Source organism: Mus pahari, chromosome 8 (assembly GCF_900095145.1).
Source record: "Mus pahari chromosome 8, PAHARI_EIJ_v1.1, whole genome shotgun sequence".
In the NCBI taxonomy this organism is placed as follows: Eukaryota; Metazoa; Chordata; class Mammalia; order Rodentia; family Muridae; genus Mus; species Mus pahari.
In genome coordinates, this window is record NC_034597.1 from 6085878 (window position 1) to 6098945 (window position 13068).

Consider the following 13068-nt stretch of genomic DNA (forward strand, 5'->3'; position numbering starts at 1 on the left):
ATCTATCTATCTATATAGAGAGAGGGGGAGAGGGGAGGGGAGAGAGAGGGGAGAGGGAGATAGATAGATAGATAGGTAGAAGACAGAGAAATAGATATTTATTCCATAAATTCTGTGACTATAGAGAACCCTGTCTAATACAGTTCCCTACCTGTGAGTTTTTCTCCATATTTACAGGACCAGGTATGAATTTCCTTCTGTCCATTAGGAAAGTAGTTGTTCATCCCCTATACATTACTGTGTTCGTCACAGCTGTAGCTGACAGAATTCATAGCTGGTTAAGATTATTGATGAGAGGTTTACCCCAGAAGCCTCCATAGCGATTTCTAAAGCTGCGAAGCTTCCTCTTCCTCTTCAGGATGGAAGCGATCTTTCCATGTCCTGTAGTTACAGTGTCTCTGTAATGGGTCTTGAGTTCTCATAGGCAGCCAGGAACAATGGCAGTAGTGTTGTTTAGTTTTGTTTTGTTTTGGAGGGGGTGTTGTTTTCTGATACCTCTGTCCAAAAACTCGTCATCCCATATATATCACATACAAGCAAATACAAAATTTGTTATGGTATAAGTTATTCTACAGTATATTAGTGGCTTTGGGAGAAATGTTGCACTCTCAGAATGAACAGTGTGGTAGAAATGATTTTATCTAAGTGGATGGCTCATTTTACCTAATCATTTGATCTTAAGAGAGAAAGTACATTGCACGTGCTAGTTAACAATCTTAGTTTTAAAAGTGAAAAGATGAAACTATAAGTCAAAAATACATTAAATATACCTAACCTGAGCATTTTAGTTTAGAAACAGTGTACACTGAAACTCAAATACTGCTTTCCTGAGTGGGCATCACTGTTGCACCATCATAAATATTAAACAGCAGCAGCAGCAAAGCCCCAAAGTAAGCCGACCTAACTTAAGATGGTGTAGTGGCTATTCCTGGTTGTCAGCCTGACTATATTTGAAATGAACTACAATCCAGAATTGGAAGGCTCACCAGTGAACCTAATCTGGAGACTGGGAGATAGAAGTTTCTGATCTGGATCTTGGTATGGAGATCTTGAGACACAGTGGTGATTGAATCCAGAAGATTAAGACAGGGAGATCTCCGAGTCCAAGNTCATCTGGGATTAAAGGTGTGGTGGCACACACCTTTAATCTGGGCTACACCTTCTGCTGGGGACCATATAAGGACATTGGAAGAAGGGAGTCTGGCTCTTGCTCTTTCGCCTTCTTGCGGTGTGGGACTAAGCAACTGCTAGACCCTTGGACTTCCATTCACAACTACTACTGAACCATTGTTGGGATTTGGACTGCAGACTGTAAGTCATGAATAAATTCCTTTACTATATAGAGACTATCTGCAAGTTCTGTGACTCTAGAGAACCCTGACTAATATAGATGGTGACCTGAACTATAATACAATTGCTATGAGAATACTCAGATACCCAATATATAAAAAAAATTACACAATTGTAGTTGCATTTTCCTTCCTATACCACAAACCCCTTATTACTCCTATAGTGTTGATCAAACAGGTGTGGGAGCTGCTTTGTGTGGTGCTGTCATTAGCTTCAGCTGTCAAGCTGAGCGACCTCAGACCTGGTGTATTACTTTATTCTGTTGCTATGATAAAACACAAAGGCAATCTAAAAAATCTTATTTTGAGCTAAATGATAGTGGCACATGCCTTTAATCCCAGCACTCAGGAGGCAGAGCCAGGCTGATCTCTGAGTTGGAGGCCAGCCTGGTCTATAGAGCAAGTTTTAGGACAGCTTCAGAAAGAAATCCTGTTTTGAAAAACAAACAGAAAAGAGCTCATTTTGGCATATGATTGGGTCCATAGGGCTAAGAGTCCAGGAGGGTGGCGAGGCATGGCGCCTGGGGCAGCAAACTGAGAGCTCATGTAGTGACTGCAGGCACCAATAAGCAAAGAGGCAAAATGGAAGAAAGGCAAGGCCTTAGGCTCTCAAAGTACACACCCCAGCTCAGTGACTTGCTGCTACCTCAAGCAAGGACACACCTTCTAAAACTCCCCCAGCGAGCAGGACCAACCAGACTATGTGTTCCGACTCCCTAGATGGGGAGAAGTTTCTCTTTCTCTTTTGAACTGCAATATTTGGAAAGAAGGAGCCTCAAGGGAATTGGCTTCCTTTTGATTAGCCTGTGGGCATGTCTGGAGGCATTATCTTGATTGGCTAATGTAGGAGGGCCCAGCTCAGCTCACTATGAGCGGTGTTAATTCTGGGCAGATAAAGCCGGACTTGAGAAAAGTCAACTTAGCAAACCAAGAGAAGCGAGATCATAAGTATCAGTGTTCCTCAGTGGTCTCACTGTTAGTTCCTGCCTCCCGTTTCCTATCTTGAATTCTTGCATAGGATTCTTTGATAATAGTCTGTAACTTATAAACCAAATAAACTCTTCTATTTCCTCTCCACATTGCTTTTGGTCGTTTTATTCCAGCATCAGAAAGCAAACTAGCACATGTGGATTGCCATAGACAGTCATTTTAATGTCACTATTACTTCAGTGATGTTTTGACTTGGAAATAGCTGTCAGCTGAGAGTCATGCTACTGGACCTCACAGCCCATTTGGAAATGATAGGAGCGGGAAAGGTTGTCTCCAGCAGATGGGCACTACTGTTGGTTAAGTGATAGAGATTATGAGGGCTAAGTGCCCAGACACTTACATCGATGGTCCTGAGACACCAGGGGTACTCTGCACAAACGTGTCGAACTAAGGAGGAAGGGAGAGTGACAAATTTGAAAATAAGTAACTTCCATTCAAATGTTGATTTAAAAACAAAATAACAACAATAAAATGGGCTTAAGAGGTGATTTGGGGTTAAGGAGCACGTTGGTTACTCCTGCAGAAGACAGACCCAGGGTCATAACTCCAGTTCCAACAGCTCCTCGGCCTCCACACGCGCGCGCGTGCGCACACGCACACCCGCACGCACACACACACGTTCGCAGAACACTTATACGTACAATTAATCTAAAATTAAAAGAAAAACACCAGTAGTTTATGTGGCTTTTGGTAAGAAGGATGCAAGTTGCATTTAATAGAAGTTTGGAAAACACTGAGGAGTAGAGAGCCCTATCTCAAACCCTGTTTTCAGCCTGTGCAGATTTTAACTTACTTAGTGCCTTAGTCAGGGTTTTTATTCCTGCACAAACATCATGACCAACAAGCAAGTTGGGGAGGAAAGAGTTTATTCAGCTTACATGTCCACATTGCTGATCATCACTGAAAGAAGTCAGGACTGGATCTCAAGCAGGTCAGAAAGCAGGAGCTGATGCAGAGGCCATGGAGGGATGTTCTTTACTGGCTTGTCTCCCCTGGCTTGCTCAGCCTGTTCTCCTATAGAACCCAAGACTACCAGCCCAGAGATGGCACCACCCACAAGGGGCCTCTACCCCTTGATCACTTGAGAAAATGCGCTGCAGCTGGATCTCATGGAGGCATTTCCCCAACNAAAGCTCCTTTCTCTGTGATAACTCCAGCTGTGTCAAGTTGACACAAAACCAGCCAGTACACTTCGTCATGGTAAATGGTCGTTGAAGTCTTAGCCTAGTCTAGCACGGGCAGCGCAGGCTTGAAAACTAGGCTGCACAGAGCCTCACATGGTAAAGGACGCTCACAGGAGTCTGGGTGCTCTGGGCCTGCCTCAGATGCCTCAAACCAGGTCCGTCATAATCTCAGAGAGAAGCAGAGGCATGCAAAGAAGTTGATACATTATACTTGGGGTTTGTGGCATGTGTACTTGCACTCTAGGCCTGTGTCTTCCCCCACCCTGCCCCCTTGCTGCCTCCATCTCTCCCCATACACCTCATGACATCCATCCTGTTGGCTCTTCTTCCCCGAAATACATGAGACATTTCATTGCCCTTTCTTATTTCTTTCTCCTCATTCCTGCAGACTTCTTCCTCCCTCAGAGCTCTCCCTCCCTCCTTCTCTCCCTCCCTCCCCTTGTATGTGTGTGTGTGTGTGTGTGTGTGTGTGTGTGTGTGTGTTTCACATCTACGTTCTACAAATGAGAGGAAAATGCTCCATTTCCTACAAATATCACAATTTTCGTGTTTCTGGTTGAGTAATGTTAGTCAATGGACAGCTATCCCAGCTTTATGCCTTGGCTATTGTGCAGAGGTAAAGTGTAAACATGGATTACAAGTCTCTCTGGAATGCCGACTTAGAACCCTTCATGCATACATGCACACCTAGACATGGTTATGGCGGAGTCAGTGGGAATTTTTTTCAGTGATTTGAGAAACCTCCTGACTTTGATAGACTCACATTTTACACTCTCAACATGATGAGTTCTTTCCTCTCATGTAGTTGTCAGCATTTCCTATTTTTTTATTTTATTTGCTTGTTTTGTGTTCAGATCTCCTGTATCCTGGGCTGGCCTTGATCTTCCTCTCCAGTGCTAGGATTACAGGAGCTCCCCTATACCCACGCCATGAGGTCCTAGGATGGAACATTGGAGTTGAGTGCATGCTAGGCATTGAGCTACATCTCCCTTGTTTTCTTTCTGACTGGGGTAAAATTAAAGCTTAATAAATTACAAAAATAAAAGCATAGATGCATTTCCTTGATGGCCAGTGATGTCGAGCAACATTTCCAAAATTTGTCTATTAGTCTGCTTCTTGATTGGAGAACTATCTGTGCAGTTCTTGGATTCCATTGTTTATCTACCAGTCAGTCAATTATATTGATATTTAAGTTTTGGAGTTCTTTATAAGTTCTAGATGTTAATCTTCTTTGATGTATGATTGGCAGGTGTTTCCTCCCATTCTTTCGACAGTCTTTCCAAGTTGCTGATTGTCCCAGTGTTGTAAGAAGTATTTATGTGGGCTGGAGAGATGGCTCAGTGGTTAAGAGCACTGACTGATCTTCCAGGGGTCCTGAGTTCAAATCCCAGCCACCACATGGTGGCTCACAACCATCTGTAATGAGATCTGACGCCCTCTTCTGGAGTGTCTAAAGACAGCTACAGTGTACTTACATATAATAAATAAATAAATCTTTAAAAAGAAGTATTTACATTTTTCATAGTCTCATCATCAGTTATTTTTGATCTTTCCTTCCTTTTGAAATCCCTGTCAGAAAGTACTTGCAGTACTTTTGCTATACTTTCTTTAGCAGTTTCAGAGTTTAAAGTCTTAAATCAAGGGCATTCATTTGACTTGATTTTTGTGAGAGGTGAACTGCGCCCTGGTTTTGTTTGTTTTACACATGTCTGTGGAGTTTGATTAGGTGGCTGTGGTCGTATTTATGTGTCCTTTATTCTGTCTCATTGGTCATGCGCCTGAGGCACTGCCATGTGAGCTTTGTTCTTCTGTAGCTCTGTAGTGAGCATGGACGTCATCAGGTATCAGGTGCCTCCAACATTGCTTTCTGCATACGATTGCTCTCTGGGATCATTCTTACTTATGTACAAATTTCAAGAATCCCAGTGAAGCCCATCCCATGTGTTAAATACCACGCCTCCTTGCCACTGTACCTACGGATTCCTCCAGTACAAGTTAGTTTCTCCTCTCCTTTCTTGTCCTTTGCATGTACAGTGCTGGTTTCAGTTATTGCTGCAGTGTTGACTGGGTACTCCTGAGTGGCTTTGACTTGAAATTCCAGTTTGTTTCCCTCACATAGTTTTGTTTGGAGAGCCAATTTGATTGAGAGCATTGTTCTCAAATTTTGAAACATGCTGTTAGGGGCAGGAGAAATGGCTCAATGGGTAGGTGCTGTTGTTGCTCTTTCAGAGGCCAAGTGTCATTCCACTTCCCAGGTTGGGTAGCTTACAGCTGCCTACTGCTCTGCAGGCATCTGCACACACATGGCATGCACATACACAGGTAAATAAAAACACCTACTGCTCCCTACTCTCCTGACCTGGGGAGTTGCTGACAAGAGCTGGGCTGTTGTTTGGTGTATTGACTTTGTTGGTCTTTCCCATTGGTACTGTTGGTTCTTTTGTTGTGTGTTTCATTGTAGTTTTAACATCTTGATCACAGTATCTCATGGGAGGGTGTATTCTAAGAACATGTCTGTTTAGGCTCTAAATACTATGTGTTTGGAAATCAGTGTCTTTCACTAGGTGTGGGAAATCACCTAATTTCATTTAATAGAGCTCTGTGTCTTTAGTTTCTATTGTAGTTCTTTCTGAACCATGGATGCTTATTTAGGGGTGATCTCTTGTTTATATCCCAGATGTTTTCCGTGTGTGATCGTCCTAGTTCATGTTTATAAATGTAGCAATTTGCCAATCATTTCTGGTGTTCTTTTCTTCTGGGATGAAGTTTTCCCCTGTATTTTTTATTTTTAGCATTCCTATCTTTTTCTTTGAATTACAGTAACCTAATTACCTTTTCTTCTCTGATATTGCTATTTTGCTCATTCATTTTGCTGACATTTTCTTGCTTGTTGAGGATATTCTGGCCTGGGTCGTGGAGTTATTTCCGTATATCATTCATTTGCTGTATCCTCTGAAAGGTCATGTTCCCAGTACACTGTGACATCTTCTAACATTGTGCCCATTTCAATATATTTTTAAGTTCAGTATTGATTGGTAACAGTCCTTTAGGGGAGTTTTGTTAACTTGCTTATACTTCTTGTATTTTTTTTGTGTGTGTATTTTTTTTTAAAGATTTATTTATTTATTATATGTAAGTACAGTAGCTGTCTTCAGACATTCCAGAAGAGGGAGTCAGATCTTGTTAAGGATGGTTGTGAGCCACCATGTGGTTGCTGGGATTTGAACTCTGGACCTTTGGAAGAGCAGTCGGGTGCTCTTACCTGCTGAGCCATCTCACCAGCCCCATACTTCTTGTATTTTTATATTGTGGACTGCACATTTCTTGATTTAGAAATCTCTCATTCATAGATCTTCATTCCAAGTGGCCAGTTTTTGAGAACTTTCTATTCCCAGTAATTATCACAAAGAAAAAAATGGAAATCACACTAAATTGGCACAACAGCACTGTGTTGTTTTGGGGGAGTTAATCCTCAGATCTTCTGGCTTGCCATTGTATTCAGTCTCACCAGGTTTTGAATGTGATACAGCTGAGGCCTCCTTCACCTCTCCCAAGTCTGGGCTTACAGCTTACACATCACCATGCTTGGCCTCATTAGACCTTTGACAGCTCTTTGAGTCATTTCAGTGTAGCCAAGGTTAAGAACCCCTGCGCTACTGTCATTTGGAAAAACTTATCAGAGGAAGAACTATACCAATCTTAATAATGTTAACTGAAGACCTGTTTTGTCGATAATAGACAGGGCTCCTGGAAATCTTGCCTATCTTGGGCAGCAGGCAAAATTATGACATAGCTTTCCAATTGTTACTGAAGAGTGCTGAAACACTTGGGCACGTGTTCAAGGCATTTTAGAATAACAAGAGACGAGCTAAATTTTGACCGGCCTCTTTGACTTTTTAAAAAATTAATCAAATAGTTTTATAGTGCTAGGAGCTGACACCAGGACCTCAAACATCATACAACTGGATTTTCTTATTTTTAACTTATGTGCTTTGTGTGTGTGTGTGTGTATATATGCGTCTTTGTGTCTGTGACTGTCTGCATGTGGTGGTGGGGTGGGGCATTAGGACTGGTCTAGTCATTATTAGTACAGACTGTCTTTCAAACTTCCTCAGTCTACTGAGTATGGAGGCCAAGCAGAAAAACTGAGTTTTGAACAAAACAATCGAGGTACCAAATAGAAGAAAATATTAAACTGAAATTACTTCAGGACACATTCCTGGCACACAGTTTTATATGATGGGGTTCAGGGTAAGGAAGCACTTTCAGGTGGCTCTCTATTTGGCTCTTAATTCGATTGTTGCCTGCCTGGTATTGGTTGGGAGAGTTTTGATTTTTTTTTTTTTTTTTTTTTTTTTTTTTTTTTTTTTTTTTTTTTTTTTTTTTGTCCGTAGCATCATTTGCTGTGGTGGGAACCTGTCTCTGAAGTACTGGCCCTTTCAGAGTAAGGTTCCAGAGTCACTGAGAGTTTCTCAACAATAAAAAGAAGATTTGGAAATTAGCTATTTCAATGGTGCTTCTAGTTGTTGACTCTAACATGATTAATGTTTTAAGTGTCCATATGGTTTTCCATAGTGTGATAATGATGGTTTGCAAATCTTATAAAGCCTTAAAGCAAAGTGTGATTTTAAATTCTGAGTTCAGGGCTGCTATGTCCTCAAACAGCATGATCAGATGACTAACTCATTTCTTACGGTGGTGTTTTCAGCAGTTCTTGAATTATGTTTGTTTTCATCTGCTCTCAGACCTTGTTCTCAGTTACCCGCTTTGTAGTCTGTACTTACCCATACATTATTTCCTGGTTTCAAAAGAAGGAAAATCAACAGATCTACCTCTTTGTGGTCTTTAGCCTTTGGCTTCTTAGTAGTGTGAAGCAGAATTATGCCATCTGTAGTGAACTGAGATTATTTTTTTAAAAGGTAGGAGGGGTTTGAAATGACCTGAAAAGTTTAGCAGGTTCTTAGGGAATGCTAAAATGGTCCTAGAAATGTTCTTCCTTGGTGTCACAATCTGGCCAGTGGGTCTGTTTCTTAAACATTTTTATTCTGAGAATCAGAGAGGGATTGTGCTAGAAAGAATGAAGGCATGCCAGGCAGTGCCAACTAGCAGAACTGCAAATGAGTAGATCATTTTCTCGGAGTGAATTGTTCCATCTAAAACAACAGGACATTTTACTCATGTTTAATGCTTGTTTAATTTCTGAATGGATTTATATGGTAAACCTCCTTATGTTGATAGACACTGGAATCAGAAAGACCAGTTGCTAGATACTGTAACTAAGTAGTCTTTTAGGCTTACATAAGAGCTTTCTTCAGGTGGTAGTGGTACACACCTTTAATCCCAGTACCCAGGTGACAGAAGCAGGGGATCTGTGTTAGTTCGAGGCCAGTCTTAGCTGTAGAGCAAGATCTAGGACAGCCAAGACCACACAGAGGAACTGTGTGTCAAAAAACACAACAAAGCAAACAAACAAACAAGAAATCTGCTGGATTTAGAGCATGCTTTACTTAGCCATGTGTTTTAACAGAAATGTGTTGGTTAGTTGCAGGGAACAGTCTCAGCTTTCCATTCAAGGATTGCCTGAAACATGTTCTTTTTTTGTCTTTGTTTTCTGTTTCAGAAAGAAGACATAGCTCATCTAGCAAGCCTTCCTTGGCTGTTCCTCACCCTTCAGTATTTTCCCTCTTCCCTTCTCTGTCCAAAAGCAAAGGCGGTGGTGCTGGCGGAAGCAGCCGGCCCCCCAGTGGAGGGGTCCTTTGCACATCCTCAAGCTCCAAGTTACTCAGATTGCCCAGAGAGAAACTTCAGCTCAGGGGAAACATGAAGCCCATGCATCCCGTGCAACAGATTAAAGTCCCCCATGGACGAGTGTAAGTATGGCCATGTGGCTTTGTAAGGCTTCCCTTAGTTGTCAGGATGAGACAGTCCTGTGTGGGAGCATCCAGGCTGCCCAAGTCAGTGGAGAGTTCACTTGAGGGGTCCAAGAACACTGGTAGCACTTTTCCTGTCCCTACCTCAGGTTGGAACCTATTTAAGTTATCACTATTAATAAGGCTAGTAATATTTATTGATCTTTTTCTGTGTGAGTTATTGAAAACGAGCTATATTTGTCTGCGATGTCATGTATTGGCCACAACATCCCTGTGAGTATGTATTGTTATCCCCTTTTTCACATGGGTAAAGGAGGTGTATGTGTGGATGCTTTATGAGGTCAAGTCATAGAGGTCTGGGTTTGAATCCTAATTCTATTGTCTTCCTGGTGGAAGTGAGGCACTAGTTCTCCATGAGTCTGAGGCATCAGGGTTTAAGTCACAGCAGTGAGGGGGGAAGTCTAGAAGGAGTCTCATTTCCATGGTTTCTTTGATTAGCTTCTAAAGTGGGTCTGGAGCTAGGAGCTTTTTTGAGGTCAAGTGGAAGAACAGCAGTATACTGTGGTTGAAGTGTATCTTGCTTTGTCATGGTGTCTCGCAGCCTGATGGCAAGTAGTGTTTCCTTGGCCTGCTTCCCTTTGGGGGGGGGGGGAGTATGCCGTCCATTTTATCTCTAGTGTCTCATAACCCTGGTTATCTCAGAAAACAGTTGGGTACCTGCTACTGCACAAGGGCCTTGCCAGCTGGGTGAGGTGAGAGGGGTTTGCAGTGACTGGGCTGTTGTAAGGCTGTTCCAGGAACAGCTCTTCACCACAGTCTGTTCTGGTCGCTTAGAACTTTCACTTCTCTAGCTAGCTGTCTGAAAGCCACAGAAATGGCAGGGCAGTGTTGAAGTCACTTGGCAGCTTAACAGCTATTAGAGTACGGACTGCACTAGAGTTTGCAAGCACTTATCCAAGCATCCATTGTCAAGTGTAGGCTCAGCGGGGACTAAGTGAAGCCTTAGGGTTTTGCTGACATCACTTCTACTAGGCAAAATAACAGTGTCAGTAAGATCATAAGAGAAGTGGCTTTGTTAGTGGCATGGGTCTTCCTGATCACCAACCGGTTGCCAGTTGTCTCTGTCTGATGCTGGTGTCACAGAAGCCTGTGTTGAGGGATTGGAGAGCCCAAATAGTGACACAGGATATACTGACTCAAGGCTTACTTGTTGGCAGCAGCAGAGTGGCTTCAGGGGACATTCAGTGCTGCGTTAGGTTTCTGCATTAAGTTCTCAGAGGGCTTCCATGACTCATACTCTCCTGGTTTAATAATTTCTTTCATTAACATGATGGCTCTTGTGAGGAATTCTCCTGGGATTCTGTGGCATCATCTTGGTCCTTCTAGAACTCTTCATGCTTTGAAAATTGTAGAAACTGCATTGACTGTGGGGTCTGAGTTTCCCGTAGGTCCATGGGGGCAGGTTTCCAAAAGGATAAAAGAGGTCAGTTTTATACACTGGGTTTTTTGTCCAAAGGGATTAAACTCTACGAGCTTTTCTTAATGGTTCAAACAAAATTTAGAGGGCCTTCTCAGAGCCTGTGCATGCTCAGGTAGATTGAGGCTCTGCTCCTATCTCTCTGGAGTAACAGGGTTCTCATTTAATGCATTCCCACTTTCCTGCAACAGCATGACGCCCTCTGTGAAGGTGGAAAAGATGCTCCCAAAGATGGATGGCACACTACTGAAATCCACAGTGGGGCCAGCCTGTCCTGCTATGAGCTCTGCAGCCAAGCCTGCCCTTAACTGTCCCTCCATACCAAAGCCAACCTTGCCTTCACCCGGACAGATTCTGAATGGCAAAGGGCTTCCTGCAATGCCTACTCTGGAAAAGAAATCTGAAGACAGTTCTAATAGCAGGAAGTTTTTAAATAAGAGGTTATCAGGTAACATCACAGCTGTCTCTTAAAGTTTCTGTGTATAGAAAGTTGGGTGTATAGATTGTTTAGTTTTTATTAGTTACTTTCTTTTTTTGTTTGTTTGTTTGATTTTCTTTTTTTCTTCTTTTTTGTTTTTTTTCTTTTTTTTTCTTTTTCTTTTTTTTCTTTTTTATTTTTCCTTTTTTTTCTTTATTAGTTACTTTCTTTATTTACATTTCAAATGTCCCCTTTCCTAGTTTCCCCTCCAAATATCCCCTATCCTCTCCTCCTTCCCCCTGCTCACCAGCCCACCCTCTCCAGCTTCCTGGTCCTGGCATTCCCCTATACTGGGGCATAGAACCTTCGCAGGACCAAGGGCCTCTCCTCCCATTGATGACTAACTTAAAGCTAGTTGACTTGAGCCATGGGAAGAGGTTCCTTCATGGTGGATCTGTCTTTACTCGTGGTTTTAAAGAGCACACTTGCTTGTATGTATACTCACCTTCTGTATGGAAATTTGTTCCTCATGATTTTTCTGAATATAGATACCCTTAGACACAATACATAAGCAAATATTGTTGTAGTTGTCTGAGTTCTTTCCAGTGAGGACAATGTTTACTGCAGTGCTCACACCTCATCTGCAGTATGAGATGGCATATTGTATTACGGCTATAATTTGCATATCCTGAGATTCCTCTTATTTAAAAAGTACAATACATCCACTGCAATAATGCTTGTATGCTTCTGACAGAAAGAGAGTTTGATCCTGACATCCACTGTGGGGTCATTGATCTGGATACCAAGAAGCCCTGCACCAGGTCTTTGACTTGCAAGGTAGGTGCCTTCTGAAGGCAGAGGTGAAGGCTGTTGTGTACAGGGTTGTTGGCAGTACCATTCCATTCACATATCTGTCTGACCCATTATGGAGCCAGTGCTTTCTGGCTCCCTGGGTTGTGTAAATTAAATAACCTGTTTGTGATGAAAAAACTGAATTTTACAAAACATGATGTGAGTTAGCATAACTTGTACTTGTGAGCGAGGCTTTGCTTTTATTTTTTAGTGAATTTATTTTGTTGTGCATGCCTTTGTGTCTGAGCACCACAGCACAACATTGAGGGACAAGGACATCTTGCAGGAGTCTGGTAGTTAGTTTTCCAATACCATTTTTAGGTGTTTTTTGCTTGTTTCTTTATTTTTTCTTTCTCCTTCTCTTCTGGGTGTGTTTAGTTCATGTGAGGTCAGAGGAGAACATAGAAGTTAGCCACTTTCTTCATTAGGGTTTCTTTGCTGTGAAGAGGCACCATGACCATGGCAAGTCTTATGAAGGAAACATTTAACTGGGGCTGGGTTACAGTCTTACTTCATTATCATCATAACGGGAAGCATGGCAGTATCTAGGCAGACATGTTGTTAGGGAAGGAGCTGAGAGTTCTACATTTTGATGCAAAGACAGGCAGAAGGAAATGGTCTTCCAATGGCACCCAGGAGGGGCTTGAGCATAGGACCTCAAAGCTCACCCCCACAGTGATGCACTTCCTCCAACAAGGCCACGCCTCCTAATGGTGCACTTCTCATGGGCCAAGCAAACACGTAGAGTCTATGGAGCCAAACCTATTCAAACCACTACATTGCCAGCATCTGACTTCTGAATATCAAACTGAGTCATCAGACCTGATGTCCTTCTCCACCAAGCTCCCTGTGACTTAGATCTCGGCTTTAATTACTGTGGATGGCTTTTTGCAGCAGCGGGACTTTGAAGTGTGGTTTTCCTGCTCAG

At 42.4% G+C, this 13068-nt stretch overlaps 1 protein-coding gene across 4 annotated transcripts in view; it reads left to right on the top strand.

Moving 5' to 3' along the window:
* Atxn7 (ataxin 7) overlaps positions 1-13068 on the top strand; it is a 117639-nt gene that overhangs the window by 89168 nt on the left and 15403 nt on the right. For all 4 annotated transcript variants that reach the window (XM_029541452.1, XM_029541453.1, XM_021203490.2 and 1 more), the window contains 3 exons: positions 9144-9393; positions 11062-11318; positions 12043-12125. In XM_029541452.1, coding sequence (XP_029397312.1) covers positions 9144-9393; positions 11062-11318; positions 12043-12125 — 590 coding nt within the window. The remainder of the gene's footprint in view (positions 1-9143; positions 9394-11061; positions 11319-12042; positions 12126-13068) is intronic.